Source organism: Pan troglodytes, chromosome 4 (genome assembly GCF_028858775.2).
Source record: "Pan troglodytes isolate AG18354 chromosome 4, NHGRI_mPanTro3-v2.0_pri, whole genome shotgun sequence".
NCBI lineage: Eukaryota > Metazoa > Chordata > Mammalia > Primates > Hominidae > Pan > Pan troglodytes.
The window spans coordinates 87,484,699-87,509,090 of record NC_072402.2 but is presented as its reverse complement, the minus strand read 5'-3'; the positions used below and the strand labels follow the sequence as shown (position 1 = coordinate 87,509,090).

General features: G+C 33.3%; 1 protein-coding gene across 1 annotated transcript in view; it reads left to right on the top strand.

Moving 5' to 3' along the window:
- Positions 1 to 5,909, top strand: part of LOC112209227 (uncharacterized) — a 108,891-nt gene extending 102,982 nt beyond the window's left edge. Inside the window, exons 2-4 of the mRNA XM_024356655.3 lie at positions 1,327 to 1,427; positions 2,610 to 2,691; positions 5,849 to 5,909. Of these exons, the coding sequence (XP_024212423.2) occupies positions 1,327 to 1,427; positions 2,610 to 2,691; positions 5,849 to 5,861 (196 nt within the window). The 3' untranslated portion in view covers positions 5,862 to 5,909. The remainder of the gene's footprint in view (positions 1 to 1,326; positions 1,428 to 2,609; positions 2,692 to 5,848) is intronic.
- The last annotated feature ends 18,483 nt before the right edge of the window (positions 5,910 to 24,392 follow it).

The following is a 24,392-nucleotide window of genomic DNA, read 5'->3' as shown; positions in this document are numbered from 1 at the left end:
CAAATGTATGCTAAGATCCTTCAGAGATCTGACACATTTTTCCCCTTAACAAGAGATTTAACATCCACATGTCAAAATCTCATTAACTTTGTCACTATGACCACGGATACATCCTCAATAGAGAAACTTTTCTAGAATTTTCCCCTTTGATTAACACCTTTTATTTTTCTCATTTGATTACATTCATTAAATTGAATAATGGACTCCAGGAATCCCTTTTTGGCATAAAGTAATTTGACCCTTTTATGAGTGACAGTACCAATATTTGTTAGATGTTAAATTTAATTTCTCAAATATAATTTCCTTTGATTGATACTGGATTTATAAAATGTTAAAATCTCTCCTTACAATTTATAGATTTAAAAATTTCATGCATTTTTAATTGTTCAAATTCTTCAAATACAGTAAAATATTCAAATAAATGCTTTTAAATCCATGAATAAAATTAATTGAATAATCGTGTCTTTCTGTAATACTGCAGGCTTATAGTCTTTTAAAAGACTATTGATACTGGATTATTGATAACATTGCAATCAATAACTATTTTTCACTGTCCAAAATCAGTACTGATATAGATAATATGAACTCAAAAGGTCCAAAGTATATGTGATATTGCCATTTGTGTGGGAAGCATTATAGTATATTGGCTTGGAATTGAAAATAACTAGTTTTAATCCAGGTTTGTCACTTACTATATCTTTGAGTATGGAAAAGTAAATTATTTATCTACAACAGTGGTAGTCGAAATAACACTCACAAGTTGCTTCATCTATAAAACGGCAATAATTATAAGAATACTAACTTAAAGGGTTATTGGAAAAATACATGTACATAATAAACATGCAATGCCTGATAGGTACCTTGTGCTTTATCTATTGTTACTATATCGAAAAGAATGGGCAAGACAAGAATGGGCAAGACAAGAATTATTAGAATTCAGCATAAAATGATAGAACGAACATTTTTTCATCTTTTTCTTTAAATCATATTTAAAACCTGAAAATAAAGTTTAGAAAAACACTGCAGGATTACCTATCATGAGATTGAAAGAAAAATGTCTTATGCTATCTTGATAATAAACTTGAAATAGTTCAATCAACTGGAGATTATTTTAGCTATCTAATGGTTTATTATGCAATAAATCCATTCTGACTGCTCTATAGGAATTTGTGTGAGGGTAGTATAACTTAAAATCAGATAGTCTACCAATATAGATGGCTGTTAAACTTTGTCTTGACATTTTCTAAGAAAATACGTAGATGTTTTTACATTATTGAAAATTCAATTCAGAATTCATTCACACATCTCACGTCTCACACATTTCAGAAAATCAGATATTTGTATTGATGAAAAAAAAAAGTTGTTCTTGGCCAAAAACATCAATCAGCCTCATCTCCAGAGTGATCCTCCAAACTCAGGGAGAATTGGTAAGTGTTTTTGACTTTCATGATAGATCTGAAAATTGTCACCTAAATTTTTTTAAAAAGCAACACACGACCAGTGTTGCCAATCTCTTGTATTTAAGCTTGAATTGACTCGGTACAGTTCTTTTTCCAAGTCTATATAAAAATGGCCTCAGGGGATATCATTTAATTGTGTGGTATGTTCATTGTACTGTTCATTCCATCTTTTCTGTTATTTGCTATCATTATAAATCAACTACCATGTAAACCCATTTGATCAAATGATGTGCATTAATAAATTTTACTTCAAAATGGTTCTATTTAAAACATCACGTTTTCTATGAAATTATCATTGAAGATATTACCTATAATGTTGTTCAATGTTTTCTTAAGATTTCTTTTTTTTTTTTTCAGAGAAGTTTTAGGTTCACAGCAAAATTGGGAGCATGGTACAGGAATTTCCCATGTAGCCTGTGACCCCACACATGTTGTATAGCTTGCTCTGGTGAGGGACTATGAACATCCCTCACCAGAAGGCATATTTGTTGCAATTGATGAACCTATATTGACACATCATCATCATCCAAAGGCTGTAATTTACATTAGGGTTCACTCTCAATGTTGTACATCCTAGGGGTTTGGACACATGCATAATGTAATATTCATTTGCAATATCACATATATATAATTATAGTAACATACAGAGTTTACACAATGTCCTTAAACTATTTGCTTTGCCTTTTCATCCTTCTCACCTCTACGTCATCTGTTGGCAACCAATTCTCTTCTGCTGTCTTCACAGTTTTGTCTTTTCCAGAATGTTATGTAGTTGGAATCCTGTAATATATAAAGGATTTAGATTGACTTATTTCACTTAGCAATGTGCATTTAAGTTCCTTTCCTGTATTTTCACATCTTAATAACTCAGTTCTTTTTACTGTTGAATAATATTCCATTGTCTGGATTTACTGCGGTTTATTTATCCATTCACCCACTGAAGTACATTTGGATTTCTTCCAAGTTTTGTTAATTATGAACAAAACTGCCATAAACATCTGTGTGCAGGTTTGTGTGGAAGTTTTCAACTCCTTTAGGTAAATGCCAAGGAGTACGATTGGTGGATCATATGGTAAGGATATGTTTAGTCTTGTAAGAAATTGCCAAACTGCCTTCTTAAGTAACTGTCCCATTTTGTATTCCCACCAGCAGTGAACGACAGTTCCTGTTTCTCAACATCATTGTCAGCATTTGGTGCTGTCAGTGTTCTAGATTTTGACCATTGTAATAGGTGGATAGTGGTATCTTGTTATCTTGTTGTTTTAACTGGCCTTTCCTTTATGACATACGATATGGAGCATCTTTTCCTATGCTAATTTGCCATGCATGTGTCTTCTTTGATGAAGTGTCTGTTAAGGTTATTGAGCTATTTTTTCAATCAGACTTTCTCTTATTATCGGGGTTTAAGGGTACTTTGTAAATTCTACACAACTCCCCTTAATCAGATTTATCTTTTGCAAACATTTTCTCCCAGTCTGTGGCATTCCTCTTCATTCTCTTGACTTTGTTTTCTGCAGAGCAGAAGTTTTCAATGGCTGGCTTAATGATTGATTTCTTTCTGGGATCATGGCTTTGGTGTTCTTCCTAAAACGTTATTTCCATACTGATGATCATGTAGATTTTCTCCTTTGTTACCTCTTAGTTTTATAGTTTTACGTTTTACATTTGATCCTATGATTCATGTTGGGTTAATTTTTGTGGAGGGTGTAAGATCTGTGTCTAGACTCACTTTTTTTGCATGTCTAGTTATTCTGGTACCTCTTGCTGAAAAGATTATCTTTGCTACATTATACTGCATTGCTTTTTGTTCCAAAATCAGTCGACTATATTTAGGCAGGTCTATTTGTTGGTTATCTATTCTGTTCCATTGGTCTATTTGTCTCTTTTTGCCAATACCAGACTGTCATGATTACTGTACCTTTATAGTAAGCCTTAGAGATGGGTATAGACAGTCCTTCAATTTATTCTTATCAATCAATATTGCTTTGGCTATTCTGTGTTTTTTGCCGCTCCATATAAACTTTAGAATTAGCTTGCTAGTGTCCACAACATACATTACTGGAATGTGATTGGAATTTTATTGAATCTATAGACCAAATTGGGAAGAAATGACATATTGCCAATATTGAGTCTTCTGATTTATGAGCATGGGATGTTTCCATTTATTTGGTCCTTTTCTGTTTAACTCATCAGAATTTTATAGTTTTTTTGTATAAAGCTTGTACATATTTTTTTCAATTTATACCTAAAGTATTCCATTTTGGGGGAAGCTAATATAAAAGTAATGTTATTTCTGTTTTTTTTATTTCAAATTTAACTGTTCATGGCTGGTCTATAAAAAATAAACTGACATTTGTACATTAGACTTGTAATCAGCAACCTTGCTATAATTGTTTGCTAGTTCCAGAAGTTATTTGTTGTAGTTGTTGATTCCTTTAGGTTTTTTACATGGATAGTCTTGCCATCTTTAAACAAAAATAGGCTTATTTCTTTTTTCTCAATACTTATACATTTTGTTTCCTTTCTTATTGCATTAGCTAGAACTTTCAGTATGATATTGAAAAGCTGTGGTGAGAAGAAGACATCCTTGCCTTTCTCTGAATCTTAGTAGGGGAGCTTCAAGTTTCTCAACATTAAGAATAAAGTTAGCTATAGGGATTTTGTAAATATTCTATTTCTGGCTAAGGAAGTTCTCTATTCCCAGTTTATTGAGAATTATCACAATTGGGTGTTGTATTTTATGAAATGCTTTTTCTGCATATAGTGATATGATCATAATGTTTTTGCAAAAACCTATGAAGTGAGTGTTTTTTAAAATGCTACAAATTTCCTCTGGAGAAACTAGTGTATTTTGAAGTATCTATAAAAGTTGGAAGCCATATTATATCTTACATTTGGCCATGTTTGACAGGTCAGTTAAAGATCATGATTAATCACAACAGGAATATTAGCAGGGATAATTTTAAAGTTTGCTCTTGTTACAGTTTATTTTTTTTCTCATAATTTTGCAGGTTTCTATACATTTCTTTTGAAAAACTGTGAGAATCAAAAACAGAAAAATGGGTCTTTAAGATAATCTGGTGATTTTACATTTTCCTAAATGTATATTTAATTAACTTTTTCTATTTTTAATATGCTGTATCACTAATCATTATGTTAAAAGGTATAGTAATTTATAACTTTATGATCTATTTCAAAAAATCAGTTATTAGACAAGGAGGGTAATAAAAACTTTCAAAAGACAGTATTTTCCAATATCATTGCTAGACAAGATTATTCAATTATCTTTCATTTTAAAATTTCTATTTGATTATTTCTCTTTATGTCAACAGCAGTCATAACTCTGAGAACCTGAAAGTCTAAGCCACTAAATATTTTATTAATTAAATAAATTTTTACATAGCTACTAACAGCTACCACAATTTATAGACTGATTTTATTTAAATGTTTTATTTGAAGACTTATATTCCCTTTTTTGCATAATGTAAGCATAAATATAATATTCTTTACTCAGCTATAAGAAGATCATAAAATTTCTTCCCAGAAATATTTTTATGACTAATTGCTTCCCATTCATGTGGTCAGAAATCTTATTTTATGCATTTAACCTATTTTTCATACCAACTTTTAATATCACCGTCTTCCCAATTTTAAAATAATGAATGCAATTCCATTTCAAACATGTATACTCCTCTCTGTAACTTCGTCATTTTTTTTCCTGTTTTAATGCAATTCTTACCTACTACCATTAAACCTCCATTTGTGTTATTGCAATTCCACTAAAATTCACAGTAACAATATCGTTAAAACTAATTTACATTTTTTAAGATAAAATTATAGTTGCCTGTTTAATAGTTTGACATTCAATGAAATAAAAGATAAAAAAGCATTTTTGAGTGTGTGTGAATGCCTGTTTATATACAATACCTGTATGAGTTTGTGGATAAGAGTGTGCATAGTGTGTGTGTGAGTGTGTGTGTGTGTGTGTAGGAAAAGGGGAAAGAGAAAAAGAGATATTAAATGTAATTTTGTAATTTTTTACAGTAAGTACTTTTTTAAACATTCAAGTGAATATATATAGTTGGAAATAGTTTGGCTGGGAGCTATTTGAATTTGAAACTCAACCTCATGCATATGGTAGATGAAACCACACATTGTTTGAGACAAGCTAGGAAAAGTCTAAATAGTAAGCAAAGATAATGTTTAGCAAAACTGGAATCCTGAGAGTTAGTCAAGCAGGCAAACCATGTTGGAAATTAGCCATCCAAAAGAAAAATCATAGTTTCTTAGCAATAAAAGAAATAGAAAGCTTTAAGAATGTAGTGACGCTCCGGTTGAATATTCTCCATCACTTTTGCCTCCACTTCTTGGATGTGTTTTCTTTTCAGTCATCCTCCTTAGCCACCTCATGAGTGCATTGAAGAGGATGACCTGCTTAGTTATTCTGCTTCCCGAATACAAAAAATTAGCCTTCTGAAATCAAACATAAGAAGTCATTGTTGCTTTTATTCCAGGTGGGTCAGCTTTCTCAAATACTGTGAATTTCTATGTGTTTGATTCAAATCAATGCCTTTTACATAAACTTATAATTCTGCCTGAGACATCTATCACTGTAGTTTAATTACAATCATTTGAGATGAGAACACCTAAAGTCTACCCTCCTAGCAATTCAAGAATACAAAACATTGGTTTTAACTATGGTCATCGCATGGTACAATACATCTCTTCAACTTATTCTTGCAATTTAACTGAACGTTTGTATCTTTTGACCAACATCAACCCAATCCCCCTGCGCTCAGTCCCTTGTAACCACCGTTCTCCTCTCCACTTTCTATGAGTCCAACTTCTTTAGATTCCACATATAAGTGAGATAATGTACACGTTAATTAACTCAATTTAATTCTTCTATAATGTTTATATATTTGAAAACAACATGCTGTATACCATAAGTTTGTATAATTTTTGGTGAATTAAAAATAAAAATACTTACGATTATTTGAGATGTGTCGGGCTTCTGTGGAACTATGCCTATGAGATATTCAACTTAGAGTTATTATTTTCCTAGCCTTTTTTATCTCTGACTTGAGGTCTACGTTTTAGCTCTGCCACACTGCGTGCAATTCTCCAGGCAATTAATACTGAGGCTAGTTTCTGGCACTTCTCCATAAACTGTCCCATCTTCCTTAACTAAATTTGCCTCTTACCTGTACTCCAGTCACTAAAGGGCTTCACGCCTGGTCACCGTGAGTACATCCCTCACCTACCCAATGTATACATACCAATTTAAGAGGAAAAAGTTTTTTTTTTTATTTTAGTAGAAAGTTATTAATTACAGTAATTAGACAAACATTTCATCTAAAAGAAAGAAAATACATAGTTAAATCTAGAATATGTGGTAAGTTAAAGAAACATTAATTTTGGTTTCAGGCAAACTTTGTTAGTTTTACTTCATTAGATTGATTTTCTAAAGCTAGAAGCCTAGAGAAGAATAATTTGTATATAAAGAATTAAATAAAACTTTTACATAAAAATTATAAAAACATATATTTATATACATTCCAGTGATTAAACACAACTCTTTCCTCTTCTTTTAAGTTTCAAATGTACCTTTGATAACTGTCTGTATTGCATTCTAGTCATTACTTAAGCTATCCTTAATTAAAAGTAAGAGCTGAAGAGTTTTGGTTAAAATATATATGTATGCTTGAAGTTCATTTTACTTATATCCAAACCAATCAATGCTAATAATATCACCAAAGTGATTTTATCCACATAAAATATTTCAACATGGATTTCTGAACCTATACTGGTGCCAAATTTTTATAAATAGATTGCTTTTATTTGCATATTAGTTTTTTACAGTTGCAAGAATCCCTTCAAATTGTCTAAATAAGGCAGACAAGAAGAGAAACAGATGTACATAAGTGAACCTGAATAGATAGACAGATGATAGATAAATAGGAGAGAGAGCAAGAGAGAGAGAGAGAGAAAGAGAGAGACGCATGATAAATGATGGAATCTTCGTAATAGTAAACTAACTGAATTAGATATTAGGAAATATACTAATATGAATACTAAAAAGAGATGTTCATCCCATGAATATTCAAGCAGAACAATAAATCTATGTTTAAGTTTTAATATATGCAATATTAATAATTTTAAAAGTAAAATATTACCTTAAACTTTTCACTTTTTATAAATTATCTTTTTCAAGAGAATCATTTTTAAATATTGTGTTACTTTATTTGTATCTATAATTTTTAAATATTTTCTCTTCAGAATTCCTGAAATGTGTATGCCACATAAAATATACTTAGTATTTTCTCATTCTAAAATAAATCTGAACAGCTTTAAAGCATGACAATTATGCTTAAGAATATTACTACCGGTTTCTTGAATGGACATTGTTTTACTCTCTGATTTGCATATAAAATCGCATAGAATAGATTCACATTATTAATTTCAGCATTCCTGAGACTGAAAAATATTTAGAGTGATAAAAATACTGTTAGTTTTCTTACATTTTGTGGCCATGTACACTGAGGCAAAGTAAAGAACTGATCCAGGGATTTCAAATAGTGTTAGCAAATGATTCAGCATTATAACAGGAAATGTTTTATCCAATATATTTTTAGTAAAGTGTGCATGTCAGAGTAAACCAAAATGATTTACAAAAAGAATGAAAGAACAATTTACATATCAGGGATATCCACCCCCCTTTTAAAAGGCATATTGTATTTTTAAATTGAAGATTATATACTTTGTGTTCTAGAAAATGTACTTTAATTAAATATATATAATATATGTGTGTGTGTGTATATATATATATACTGTTTTTCTTTTTTTCCTTGTTTCTTTCTTTTTTTTTTTTTTTTTGTTTTTTTTGTTTGTTTGTTTTTGAGGCAGGGTGTCACTCTGTTGCCCAGATAGGAGTGCAGTGGTGCAATCTCAGCTCACTGCAGCCTCCTCCTCCTGAGTCAAGAGATTCCTCTGCCTCAGCCTCCCGAGTAGCTGGGATTACAGGCACGTGCCACCAAGCCTGGCTAATTTGTGTATTTTAGTAGAGACAGGGTTTCACTATGTTGACCAGTCTGGTCTCGAACTCCTGATCTCAGGTAATCCACCCGCCTTGGCCTCCCAAAGTGCTGGGATTACAGGCGTAAGCCACCGCGCCTGGCCTTAATTTAAATACGAATTCTGAGTTTTGTATGTATCTTGAGAGATCCACTGAGAAAATGTATTTGAGTATTTAGATTAATTCGCTAAGCAAAAACTCAGTTTAGCCTTTAAAGGCATCAACAAAAAAAAAAAAAATGGGCATTTTCATCCATCAAATATATGTCATTAGTTTTGGCAGTAAATTTTAATTTGAACATGAGGAGCATATTAGTATAGACTAATCTTATTTTATTTTTATTTATAGCTTTATTAATATTATTAAACTACGAAATGTTTTAAACAGCTTGAATTTCAACTAAACATATTAAATAATGTCAATATGGTAACAAAATAATTGAATAGCTATTCACCCATTTAAATTGATGATGTAGGTATTTTGAAGGCACAAAAACATATTTACAGTGCATCATTAAGTGAAAAGACAAACTTCTAAATATGCATAAATATGCATTCAACTCTGAAATAAACTAGATATATGTTTCTTCTATATGTGTGTGTACATAATTTTAAAAAATTTATATGTGAACATTATTACTTATTAATATATGTGACTAAATGTGTATCGTGGCTATATGTGTTATACATTTACATATGTAACCACTTCTAAAATGTATATGGTAGTATTTATGACAAACATATTACTTTGAGGTCAATCAAGTAACATTGATTTTACTAGAATTTAAGTCTGATGAATGTGAGAACATTATTTTTTCTGTTTTGTTTCATCTTGTATTCAAATGTCATAACTTCCTGGCATATAGTACTTAATAAATATTGAATACTGAAGAACTGAATAATTAAATTCCTATCTGTATGTATATATCTCTATAGACATTTGTACCTATATGTAGATATATGTCCATATGCACCAAGGTTAAATCTTTTTTATTTTTTTTTTAAAGAGACTAGGTCTCGCTGTGTTTCCCAGGCAGGTCTCTAACTACTGGGCTCAAGTGCTCTGTCTGCTGCAGCCTCCCAAAGTGATGAGATTAGAGGCATTAGCCACCCCACCCAGCCTCAACCAAGGTTAAATCTTAATAATGGCTTTTTTATAATTTTTAGACAATATACTTTTTATAATTTTCTGTTTCTAATTTATTTTTCTAACAAGAATACATTAACGTTAGAGTCTTGAAGTGCTCATTAAATTTTATAAAATAAATGTTATTAAGCATAACTAGTTCTGTTGAAGTTCATTTACATTCTTCTTACAATTAGAGTTTAAAATATGACAGTCTTCTGTCTGAATGTCTTCTGATTTATAACCACACAAACCATTTCAATAAGTATGTTATTCTTTTCTCTAAATATGTAATTTTAAAGTTGACACAAATTAATTTTAATATTGAATAAAATTTTCATTAAGGGTAAACTTTAAGTAGAGTTCACATAAGTATGAAAAAATATTTTAAATATTAATTAAGAACTAGATTAGATAATTTCTTGGGATGGTCTTCCTAGTATGTATGAAATATTTTAAATCTTGAAGGAATCTCTTTTTACTTATTTCTTTTTAAAACAACTGTATGGTAAGTAATCATTAGGGCTACTGACAATTTATTTTCTCTGCAGAATATACATTATACTTCTCTGAGCACTTTGAGGTCAGTTGTGTCATTTTGACTAATGTAGGGAAACACACTATGAGAAGAAAGTATGTTGCTTTCCCAGAAAGTTTTTTTTATCCGAAGTTGGTGATTGTGGAATCACCTGTGCAAGCGGACCTGCCATGACCTACATTGCATTATCACTATGTGGAACACAGCAGATCTGCCCACTGAGTCTTTTTTTAAAATTATTATTATACTTTAAGTTCTAGGGTACATGTGCACAACGTGCAGGTTTGTTATGTATGTATACATGTGCCATGTTGGTGTGCTGCACCCATTAACTCGTCATTTAGCATTAGGTATATCTCCTAATGCTATCCCTCCCCGCTTCCCTCACCCCATGACAGGCCCCAGTGTGTGATATTCCCCACCTTGTCTCCAAATGTTCTCATTGTTCATTTCCCACCATGAGTGAGAATATGCAGTGTTTGGTTTTCTGTCCTTGTGATACTTTGCTCAGAATGATGGTTTCCAGCTTCATCTATGTCCCTTCAAGGGACATGAATGCATCCTTTTTTATGGCTGCATGGTATTCCATGGTGTATATGTGCCACATTTTCTTAATCCAGTCTATCATTGATGGACATTTGGGTTGGTTCCAAGTCTTTGATATTGTGAACAGTGCCACAATAAACATACGTGTGCATGTGTCTTTATAGTAGCATGATTTATAGTCCTTTGGGTATATACCCAGTAATGGGATGGCTGGGTCAAATGGTATTTCTAGTTCTAGATCCTTGAGGAATTGCCACACTGTCTTCCACAGTGGTTGAACTAGTTTACAGTCCCACCAACAGTGTAAAAGTGTTCCTATTTCTCCACATCCTCTCCAGCACCTGTTGTTTCCTGACTTTTTAATGATTGCCATTCTAACTGGTGTGAGATGGTATCTCATTGTGGTTTTGATTTGCATTTCTCTGATGGCCACAGATGATGAGCATTTTTTTCATGTGTCTGTTGATTGCATAAATGTCTTCTTTTGAGAAGTGTCTGTTCATATCCTTTGCCCACTTTTTGATGGGGTTGTCTGATGTTTTCCTGTAAATTTGTTTAAGTTATTTGTAGATTCTGGATGTTAGCCCTTTGTCAGATGGGTAGATTGTAAAAAATTTTCTCCCATTCTGTAGGTTGCCTGTTCACTCTGATGGTAGTTTCTTTTGCTGTGCAGAAGCTCTTTAGTTTAATTAGATCCAATTTGTCAATTTTGACTTTTGTTGACATTGCTTTTTGTGTTTTAGTCATGAAGTCCTTGCCCATGGCTATGTCCTCAATAGTATTGCCTAGGTTTTCTTCTACAGTTTTTATGGTTTTAGGTCTAACATTTAAGTCTTTAATCCATCTTGAATTAATTTTTGTATAACGTGTAGGGAAGGGATCCAGTTTCAGCTTTCTACATATGGCTAGCCAGCTTTCCCAGCACCATTTATTCAATAGGGAATCCTTTCCCCATTTCTTGTTTTTGTCAGGTTTGTCAAAGATCAGATGGTTGTAGGTGTGTGGTATTATTTCTGAGGGCTCTGTTCTGTTCCATTGGTCTACATCTGTGTTTTGGTACCAGTGCCATGCTGTTTTGGTGACTGTAGCCTGGTAGTGTAGTTTAAAGTCAGGTAGTGTAATGCCTCCAGCTTCATTCTTTTTGCTTAGGATTGTCTTGGTGATGTGGGCTCTTGTTTGGTTCCATATGAACTTTTAAGTAGTTTTTTTCCAATTCTGTGAAGAAAGTCATTGGTAGCTTGATGAGGATGGCATTAAATCTATAAATTACCTTGGTCAGTATGGCCGTTTTCATGATATTGATTCTTCCTATCCATGAGCATGGAATGTTCTTCCATTTGTTTATGTCCTCTTTTATTTCATTGAGCAGTGGTTTGTAGTTCTCCTTGAAGAGGTCCTTCACATCCCTTGTAAGTTGGATTCCTAGGTATTTTATGTTCTTTGTAGCAATTGTGAATGGGAGTTCACTCATGATTTGGCTCTCTGTTTGTCTGTTATTGGTGTATAGGAATGTTTGTGATTTTTTTCACATTGATTTTGTATCCTGAGACCTTGCTGAAGTTGCTTATCAGCTTAAGGAGATTTTGGGCTGAGATGATGGGGTTTTCTAAAATACAATCATGTCATCTGCAAACAGGGACAATTTGACTTCCTCTTTTCCTAATTGAATACCCTTTGTTTCTTTCTCCTGCCTGATTTCCCTGGCCAGGTCTTCCAACACTATGTTGAATAGGAGTGGTGAGAGAGGGTATCCTTGTCTTGTGCCAGTTTTCAAAGGGAATGCTTCCAGGTTTTGCCCATTCAGTACAATATTAGCTGTGGGTTTGTCATAAATAGCTCTTAATATTTTGAGATATGTCCCATCAATACCTAGTTTATTGAGAGTTTTTAGCATGAAGGGCTGTTGAATTTTATCGAAGGCCTTTTCTGCATCTATTGAGTTAATCATGTGGTTTTTGTCTTTGGTTCTGTTTATATAATGGATTACGTTTATTGATTTGTGTATGTTGAACCAGCCTTGCATCCCACGGATAAAGCCAACTTGATTGTGGTGGATAAGCTTTTTGATGTGCTGCTGGATTCGGTTTGCCAGTATTTTATTGAGGATTTTTGTACCGATGTTCATCAAGGATATTGGTCTAAAATTCTCCTTTTCTGTTGTGTCTCTGCCAGGCTTTGCTATCAGGATGATGCTGGCCTCATAAAATGAGTCAGGGAGGATTCCCTCTTTTTCTATTGATTGGAATAGTTTCAGAAGAAATGGTACCAGCTCCTCTTTTACCTCTGGTGGAATTCGGCTTTGAATCCGTCTGGTCCTGGACTTTTTTTGTTGGTAGGCTATTAATTGTTGCCGCAATTTCAGAGCCTGTTATTGGTCTGTTCAGGGACTCAACTTCTTCCTGGTTTAGTCTTGACAGGGTGTATGTGTCCAGGAACTTATCCATTTGCTCTAGATTTTTTAGTTTATTTGCATAGAGGTGTTGATAGTATTCTCTGATGGTAGTTTGTATTTCTGTGGGATCGGTGGTGATATCCCCTTTATCATTTTTTATTGCATCTATTTGATTCTTCTCTCTTTTCTCCTTTATTAGTCTTGCTAGCAATCTATCAATTTTGTTGATCTTTTCAAAAAACCAGCTCCTGGATTGATTGATTTTTTGAAGGGTTTTAGTGTCTCTGTCTCCTTCAGTTCTGCTCTGATCTTAGCTCAGTGAGTCTTAATGGAAGCAAGCCTTGAGGGATTATTATAATAATCTGCCAAGATTTTAGATTATTTGATACCATGCAAAAACAGCTAATACCTGATTGATGCAAACATACTATGGCTACATAACAGATATATGCCTTATGTGACTAGCAAGTTATTAGTAATTCCAATAGAAACTCCATTTTTGACTGGTTGGTTCCAAAATATTCTGCACACACATTGGCTTCTTAATCTGAGAAAGAAAGCCTATTCATTTGGCCCATACAGAAGGATAGGAATTAAAATTTAGGCCTGGCCAGGTGTGGTGGCTCATGCCTGTAATCCCAGCTACTCAGGAGGCTGAGGCTGAAGAATCACTTGAACCCAGGAGGCAGAGGTTGCAGTAAGCCTAGATCAAGCCATTGAGCTCCAGCCTGGGCAACAAGAGTGAAACTCCATCTCAAAAAAAAAAGAAAAAAAAAAAGCAAACAAAAAATAAGAAATTTAGCCCTGGCTGTCAGAACTTTTGCTGAGAGGAAGCCTTTGAGTATGATGTGGTAATGGATGCTTTTCTTGTCATAACATAGACTTGGAAACATTATCATTGGTTTCTGCAACATTGAATGTACATTTCTATTTGCATAACTCTATCCAGTATGTCTCTGGATCTCTAATTTATATTTTTAACATATTAGACTCTATTGGCTGTAGTTTTTTATTTAATTTGCCTTTCAGTTTATTAATCCTAGCTTTATCTGTATATAACTATTGTTATATTATCTGTATATAAACTATTATTAAACAAGTCATTGTGTTTGTAATTCAAATAGTTCCCATATCTAGTAATTCCATTTAATTTGTTTTATGCATATCTAAATATTTTTGATTACTTAATTTTTTGCTTGTTTTTCATTCTTCCTTTATTTTTATTACTTAAAAGTATTTAATGTTATCAATTTGTATTGTGGCATTAGTATATCCAACAAAGATGTGCTATTTTTTTTTTTTTTTTTTGAGTCAGAGTCTTGCTCAGTCGCCTCGGCTGGAGTGCAGTGGCACCATCTCGGCTCACTGCAACTTCCACCTGCTGGATTCAAGTGATTCTCTTACCTCAGCTTCCCGAGTAGCTGGGATTACAGGCACCTGCCACCACGCCCGGCTAATTTTTTTGGATTTTAAATAGAGACAGGATTTCACCATGTTGGGCAGGCAGGTCTTGAACCCCTTACCTCAAATGATTCACTTGCCTTGGCCTCCCAAAGTGCTGCAATTACAGGCATGAGCCCCCTCGCCCGGCCAAGATGTACTAATTTAAACAAATATTTATATTGATCATCATAGTACATCCATCTTCATTGGATGTACTAATACCACAATATAAATTGATAATATTAAATATTACCAATTCTATCAGACTGTCAGATGTTCAGACATCTGAAGTCTTTGTTGGTATCACTTGCCCATTTTTAAAGATATTTGCTCACAATATATGTTTATTTCTTGTCTATTTCAACAGTTGTTTGTGCTAATGTGTCAGGTTAAGATCATATCCATGCAACTTTACAATAGAAACCTGAATTACTTTTGTTTGCATTTCCTCAAATGATGTGTTTTCTTCACCAATAAATGCAATTTATAAGGACAACTTTGTATTAAAATCTTGCCTTGATGTTTCTTTAGATAGACAAGTAGTAGTAATTTGAATGGTTTAAACCCAAATCTGTTAGGATAGCTAATTTTGGTTCAAAATTTGAGTAAAAACATTACTTTTTCACCTCATATGGTACCCAAACCAAAAAGACAAATTTCCTGCCGTGTTCCTTTCTTGAGATAGTGATAATGATGATAATGAGGATGATGATAATCATGGTGATTGTGCTGACAATTCAACATTTCATTGATGATCTGATTTATTTGCTAAGGCTCTTCCTTGACTGATTTGCATGCATCTTTTCTCAAATCCCCAGGTAGTCATTAAATTCTGCATGACCTGGCCAGGCACGGTGGCTCATGCTTGTAATCCTAGTACTCTGGGAGGCCTAGGCGAGCAGATCACGAGGTCAAGGGATTGAGACCATCCTGGCCACCATGGTGAAATCCCATTTATAGTGAAAATACAAAAATTAGCTGTAGTCCCAGCTCCTCAGGAAGCTGAGGCAGGAGAATCGGTTGAACCCAGGAGGCAGAGGTTGCAGTGAGCTGAGATTGCGCCACTGCACTCAAGCCTGGAGGCAGAGTGAAACTCCATCTCAAAAAAGAAAAAAAAATTCTGCACAACCTTAAACATTGTGTAGGTTATATAGTGTCACATTCCAAACAATTATTTATTTACTGATTGCTCTGTAGGTTCAGGAATTTGAGTTTTCCTAAACTGAGGAATTCTTGTTCTATTCCCATCTGGGATCACTCATGTAATTCCAATTACTTGATAGTTAGACTGTGACTACATGGTATGAGAAAGCCTCACTCACATGTTTCAGCATTGCCAAAACCTCTTAGCTGGGCTTCTCTGTCTCTATGTGGTCTCTCATCATCAGAGACTATACTAAGATTTTCCTCAGGAGCGTCTCAGGTCAGGGTTTCAGCTGAGCATAAGCAGAGGTTATAAATCCTCTTAACGTCTAGATTTGAAATGCACCTAACATCAATTCTATAACATTCTATAAATTAAAGCAAGCTTATTGCAGCTCGGAATCAAAGGGTTAGGGAAATCATGTTTATTTATTCAAGACAGGAACTGCAAAGTCACATTGCAAATGAACACACATTTTATAGTGATGGGGAAAATTTGCGGCAATGTACCAATAATTCACAGCAAAAAGGACTTCAAAAGTTGAATAAACATATAGAGAAACTAATAAATAACATTGATAATTGGGAGTATAAAGAATAAACATTTAGACATTTAACAATCCCTGGGTAAAATCACTAATCCATCTATATTGTGTTGGCAAGAAACGGAGGAATAGTGACTTATAATATGTTGGTGAAGTTCAAATTTGGAGCAGTTGCTTTGAAAGCAGCTTGCAAATAGCCAGTGTAGTAGGCAGCATCAGAAATAGTTTCCAATGACGCCCACCCCTTGGTATCCATGTCTTTGTACAATCTTCTCTCCCTGAGTATAGGCTGATCTAGTCACTTGCTTCTTATAAGAAGAATAGAGCAGAAGCGATGGAATATCACTTCTGATTAGATTACAAAAGCTATTTTCTTTCCTTCTCTTTCACTTCTTCACTTTGACAAAGCCAACTGTCATTTGTGAACTGCCCTTTGGCAAGGACTAAGACTGGCCTTCAATCAACAGCCAGTGAAGAAGAGACCCTTAGTTCAACATCCTGTAAGCGATGGAATCCTACAAAAGACTGCATCAGGTGATCTTGCAAGCAGATTCACCCTCAATCAAACCTTGAGATGACTACAGCCTTGAGAAAGACAAAGCCGGGAGAGGATCCAGCTTAGCCGTGCCTGCATTCCTCACCCACAAAAAATGTGGTAGAATGTTTTGGGAACAATTATTACACAGTGATAGATAACTAATGCATCTAGTAAATTTGAAAGGTCTCATTAGACTGAACAAATCCAGATCTAGATAAATGCTGTGAAAACACCATGGCTCATGTGAATTTAAAAAATGGACTAAATAACAAGCAATTTATAAAATAAACTGCTTTTACATATATAAACACAGATCAACCTGAACACAAAATTATTAGTAGAACCACTAAACTACAAAAATTGTGTGTACAGATGATTTTATTCCTGTACAGTAAAGTAGCAAAACATTATATCTTATGTGTACACATATATGTATATAGCAAAAATATTACAAAATTAATCAATGGTCTGAAAACCAATACCTGAATAGTGCCTCATTGAAGAATTACTGAGAAATCAAAGAATGCAACCATTCATTTATAATATTTTAGATTTTTAAAATAATAGGTTTGATGCAAATGTATCTACATGCTAAGTTTTCTTACATCCTGGTAGGTTATGCACGGGTATTCCTTATAATGTGTTATTTTTTTCTTACTCAAAATATTTTATAATTTTTGAAAAAATAATAAGGAAAAGTTAAAATATTATAAATGTTACACTTTATTATGAAATTGTTATAAATGCCATTAACATAAAAAATATTAAAGATAATAGCACCTGCCTTTGGTTTAGGGAAGTTAAAAGAAGATCAAATTAGATACAGATCTTGTTTATTATAGTAATCTGATGACAACAGAATCAGCAACCATAAGACATAAAATAATTTCCAAGACATTGAACAAACAAATCATTTATATGGAGTAATGTAAACAAATCATTTATACATCTATTGCACACAACGCATCTCTAAACTATGCCTCTGAGACATCCAGTAAATAGTAGAAAGCAGATTAAATTTATCAGATTTTGTTATTGTTGGAAAAAACAATTTAAAATGACATATAATCCACAAAAAATAGAAAATACATTATTCATCCATGTAAATCTATCTAGAAATATTAATATTAGTATGCTAATTAGAGAGTAACATATTCAAATGTTTAGTCATCAGAAATGCGATAAATAACATTAAATATGGGTAGTCCTAGAAATTTTTTTATGATTCAATTTGTTGAACCAAATTGGTAAAATTCCCAGGTTTATATTTATATATATATATATATTTTTTTTAATAATTTGTTTCCTTTTTTGGATGATGAATTGCTAATTGAGAATATATAAAGTATCAAAATATTAGTTTGGCTTGTATATATTTTGTCATAGTCACAAAAGCAGTCACAGCAATCACAAAAGCAGTATAGGAAGAAACAATATTCATATAATATGGGGAAACAAAAGCAGCTTGAGACTTGGAACAAAAGCAGGAAGTACTCAGAAGATTAAATTAGCATAGTTTACAAACTTTGTCTAGATTGCATTAATGGCCCCAATTCCTTACCACTCCATCTATCCATAACTTCTTCTAAGTTTTCAACGCTCTCCCACTGTGGATAGGTATCATTCTTCGTCCCTAGGCTTGGTTTGTGATTGGCTTTGGCCAATATGACCAGACACTAGCAGTGTCTTGAAAAGTTTTTGCAAGGTTGATCTCACTAGCTTTTGAGCTTCTCACATCTCCACATCAAAACCATGTCTGGGGTAGCCCTATGGTGCTGTGAGGAGGATGAACAACATCTGAAGCGGGGAAATATCAACTGAGGTGCCCTAGGCAAGCACAACCTAGAGCAGAGCCCTGACCAAATTTCAGATGCATAAGTAAACCAGCCATCTACTAACACTCGAACAAACCCATCCAACATAAGCTAAACTCAACCTAGATCAGCCTAAGACCCTGCTCTCACATAGGCAAGTTAGGAAAAAAAAAAAAAAAAAAAAAAAAAACAGTGTAGTTGATATAAAGTAATCCACGAAATGGAATAATCATAATCCATAATCATTCCATATTATACTGTTACAGAAACATGTTATTTATCTCAATTTTTATTTCTTCAGAATGATATTTTGTTCTAAATAGAAAATATGAATATATATAATTATGCTAATGTATGGAGGTGATATATCATAATTGTTTGTGATCCTGTATCAAAATAAAGTCATTCATGTCAAGTAGCAGTGAGCCCACACTGAAGTTCTTCACCCCTTCTTCAAAATGAAAAACATTTGTGTAATGGACTGAGGTGATAACACCCACTTTTTCCTGGTACCATAGGAGGCCTGAAACACACCATAGAAAATGAAGAGTGGCTGAGATAATGTGCATAGACCAACCTGCAGAAGATACAAAAACAGCCAAGTCCTGGCCTTGTCTGAGATACCTATGGAGACTCTGCCCATAAGAACTCTGAGGCATTTTTCCAACCTCAGCAGCTGTTACCAAAGACTCTGCAGGAGAGAAGCAGTGACCAACTCACTGACCTGCATTCAAAGGACTTCAGGACCCACTGGACTAGTCTGTTGGCGTGCTGTGGTTTGTTAGCCTCCTTTTACTATCACTGTGGTTTGTTAGCCTCCTTTTACTACTGCCTCTAAACTATACTGTGGTTTGTTAGCCTTCTTTTACTGCTGCTTCTGTGCTGAATATTAATTGCATGATTGTGGTGTGTGAAGGCCTCGCAATTAACTATGAATTCCAGCATAAATAATTGACTATTGATCCATCATAAAACCTTACAGCTTAGGTGGGAACTTTTACAGCTTGGCAGTGAGAACCCAATTAACATATCAATCAGTGTAGCTTACAACAGGAAAAGCCTAAAAAGCTATAATAAGACAGACTTTGAAAATATCTAATGATATGCATTAAGTACAGACGATTATAACCCAGAAAACATGCAACTTAGTGGAAAATATAAAGTAATAATAATAATTTCACTCTTTTTTCTGACCTAACTGACACTGAAACTTAAATAGTAAGAATAAAGGTACAATGAAAAATCATTCATTGTTGTTAAGATGTGTAGAACATGTTGAAAATTGTGAAATGTCCAACAGCATTCCATGGATAAAATTGAAAGAAGACGCTGGAAGTTGGAAAGCATACTTCTTTTCTGAATATGTGGAATAGTACTGAGAGTAGTAGATCTTTCAATACGCTTCACTTTTATGCCGTATTTCCCAACAGATGATCACTAGAGTCTTCCCTTGAATCTGAAACATTTCCTTAAACTTGAGATTCAAATAATCTCCTCTTTGCTGATAATTCCACTTGAATGTCTAACAGGCAGTTCAAACTTTACATAAATATCACCCTTCCCTGGTCATCCTGTCTAAAATGTAAAATCTCACTTTCTAGTTACTATTGTAATAGACCATCCCAAAACATGGTGGAATATAAAACCGTCATTTTGTTAAGCTCACAAATTCCTTGGATCAAGAATTAGGAAAGACCAAGAATAGATAGTTTATCTATGGCTGTGGGGACTTGAAGGCAAGAAGACGAAACTATCTGGCCATATCTTCAATCACATATTTGGCTTTCAACTGGATCCTCAGAAGGGATTTTAAATCAGATGATCTACACATGCCCTGGACTTACTCACCAAATAGAAATTGTAGGATAATTGGAATTTTTAGATGGGGGCACAGAGCTCCAACAGCTAGTGTACTAATGAGCAAAGTGAAGTGTTTATTGTGAACCCACCTGCAAAGCCACATGTTGTCAGTTCAACTGCATTCTTTTGAATAAAACAGTTTTAAGTCCACCAAGGTTCAAGAGAATGTCACCTAGATACTACTTTTAATGGCAAGGTGGTAACATCATCACATGTAAGATAGATAATCTAGTTGTCACTGTCTTTGAAGGTAACATCTGTGAGAACCACATAATTTTTCTGCTTCATTTGCTTCTCATCACTTACCGCAACATTCAGTATGTTTTATCTTTTTATTTACTGTACGTCTTCTCAATAGAATGTAAGTGTTGTTTTTTGTTTGTTTGTTTCATTGATTTTTCACAGCACATAGAAGATATGCTGGAAGAATTCATAGTTTGACAAGGTTTTGTTGGTTGGATAAATAAATGAGAGTTGAGGCAGGTCACTGTCCAGAAACAGAAAGTTTATTTTACCTTTGACTACACACAAGTCAGCTTCTTCACTAGCTCCCTTAGATTGCTGAACAACTGAACGGCACTCAAAATTAATATCATCTGGCCCTTAAATTGATGTTCATTGATACGTTTAAAGAGATACCTCCTACACAATTTGGTGAAAACAAAAAAACTAAGTAGATATGACTCCACAAACAAAGATGAAGAAACAAGAAAAAATAACAAAAAAAGCATATATAAAAATTCCAATATACAAAAATGGAAGTTAATAAGTGGTTTTAACAGAAATAAAAGTATATTTTAATAAAATATTTCAAGAAATTATAAAATATTATAGTCAATAAGTGCTATTGATCCTTGATGAAATACAAAGTATGATGACAATAAATAAAGAAGAAATTGTAATTGAGTATGTTATACATGGAGCTATAAGAATAGAAGAAAAATTACAAATGAGGCTACTATAAATAAAAACAGAAAAAATGACATTGGATCAATTAAAAGGCTGAATGAGTCTATAAAGTAAATTTCAAAAAAGGACTTTGTATTCAGAAGAGAAAATTTAAAAAATTAAAGAGAAATAATAAGTATTTAGGATAGAACACAGATAATTAATTTGTCCTACTTAAGTTAGATAAAATAAAATTTTTCTTAAAAGAAACACTGGACAGATTTGAAGACATAAGTAAACCCTGAAGGACTGGGTCAGCTATGTAGGATGTAGAAGTAATAGCTGCTTGTGAAAGTTAGGAATGGCAAGAAGTAATGTCAACATGGCTCATTTTGTCCTCACTCCCAAGCCATATATTCCAACATATTTTTAATCAGACTAAAGGATACCATTTTGATCTTAATCTGTGTTCTGTCTCTATCTAGCACTCAGCTGCTCCAAAACTTGAACAGAGACAGGGAAGTCTTAGCTATATCCTTGCCGTTCATAACTATCTGGGTTCTGAGACCAGGAATCTTGAGAAATAGAGGTTTAAAATTAGCGATCAAATTAACTTCACTGTTATTTAACAGGGTCACGTGTTAAGTCTTAATTCCCACCATATGGGCTTTAAAAGTTTTTGACGCAGATCTGTCCAATGTGCAGTAGTTTGTCCTCAGGAGAGAGGTGGGTAATTTTAATGTATGAGAGGAACTCTTTACACACAGGCAGAGCTTCTACTGCAGAGCTTTGGAAACACATATGGGCTTCTCCAGCTTTAGCAGATGTAAATTCTGCCTTATTTTATCATCCTTTCTTTATACAGGCATTTTAGATATCACATTAGAATGTTATTTGCTGTTTTTGCTACATTTCTTAGCCATGTTTATATGAGTCTTGGCCTTTAAATTGCAAAGATTTTTGTTTTCTACGCATGACAAGTGAGAATATGTCGTTAAATATTTAGAATAAGACCTAAGTTGACAGTACTTGATCAGGTGATCCAAGTTTAAACTCCCACCCCTACCCATTACTACCATTTGTAGCTAAATGTTTAATTTATGGGAAGGACTCAAAATTTGAAAATCTAAACTGTAGATTTTCCTTTGGAAGGTGGTATGTTTTATTAAGACAAAACATATATTAGAAAGCAGAAACAGCATTATAATGTTGCAATCAAGTAGAGAAACAACAACATCTATGAAATTATTTCAAGTATAAAGAAGCTCATCATTAATACTTTTTTTCTTAAAACTAAGTTTCTTCAGGAAAATAAAGAAAAATAGAACTGTTGAAAGAATTAAAAATAAAAATAAAACTTGTTAGCCTTACAGTCAGAACATGTGGGTAAATAAATATGAAAAGAGCGAATAGTTAAGCTGGCTTAAGAAAGAGATTTAATTGACAGAAAAATTAAACTTTTATAGGAGAGTCTGGGTAAATTTAACCAGTAAGTAAAAACTTAAAGTCCAATCTCAACATATATGAAGGAATCTATATAAACTATATTTGAAACCTGGATATATGTGCTCTTCAAAAAGTTATTAGATAAGTTTTAGATATCATTAATATTATCAGACCAGAAGTGGTGTATGGAACTCACAGATATCTAAGAAGACAAGAGGTGGGATCTCAAAAATCATGCTCTGATTTCCCTAAAGGATCAGAAGATCTCAGAATTTATGGAGCAGTATCTCCTCAAATCAGAAACTAAAGGATGCACACAAAGAGGAATCTGGAAAACCTCCCCTTCATCACTGGATGGCTATATAAACGTTCTTACCAAAAATCTGAGAAGACATTCAGGGAGATCAGCTTGGTCTACTTCAAGCATTATTAGGTGGTCTTCAAAGTCTTAGGTGCATTGAAGAAATATTTTTTAACGTATTATTGAAATGGTATTTGAATGGAATATTTCGTAAAAATAAAGCACAAAAAAAGCAGATAGAGAGGAGAAATATAGAAGAAGTCCAAAATTGATTTGGAAGTTGATCATATAGGGTCAGATGTCTAAATCAGAAAATGGATTGGTGGCAGATTTCTTGGAATAGTGTGTAATTTTGACAAAGCCACCTTTCAATGTAATCTCCTGCTAAAGTTGTCACCTTTATCTCTCAGTCTCTTTTCTTCACATTGATCGTAAAGCTTTTGCACATTTCTTCTTTTAGAAGCTCGTCTTCCTGATTTATGCATGAATTCCTCGTTCTTGTCATTTATTCACAAATAAAGATTACCTTGTGTAGAAGCTGTTTCCTCTCCACTTGCTAAAAGTTATTTTGCCAATCACATATGATTATTTTATCATTTTTAAATTACCATCAGTACATGAAATTATCTTTATTATTCACTTGTTTTTATTATAATCTTATAATTTCAAATAAAATGTAAATCTACTGTCCCTTGCTTTACCTCCGTGTCTTCAGTGCCTAGAACAGGACTGTCATACACAGTGACTCAATACACATTTACTTATGGGTGATTCCCTGCCTGACTGTTACAGGAAGAAGGACCAGGAATATCAGAATCTGAAGTGTCCTCTAAAGTCATAAAGACTAGAAGGCACTGAATAATGTTTCTTAACTATGCAAGGACTTCAGAATTAGATCTCACATAGATATCTACAACTGTGTGTAGATTCAAAAAACAGAATTAAATGGGTAAAACTTTTAGGAAAATATACATTTTTGAGTTAATAAATGTATATAAAATAATTATCAATGACAAAAATATGATCACAGTGTTAAATGTGTCTTTTGTAAATTATACACATATGAGTTTTATTTATTAAAGCATTTCAAATGTTCAAGAGTTACGTATGTTTTGTCATTTAAAGTGACCCACATGGGAAAAAATAACTACAAATTCTAATTTTCTAAAATCAAAATAGTATATTAATGACATATCTCGCCAAATATGTAAGTATTAAGAAGAGAGAATAAATTACTTAAAAACATTTGATCATTTCAACATTCATTACTAAGATACA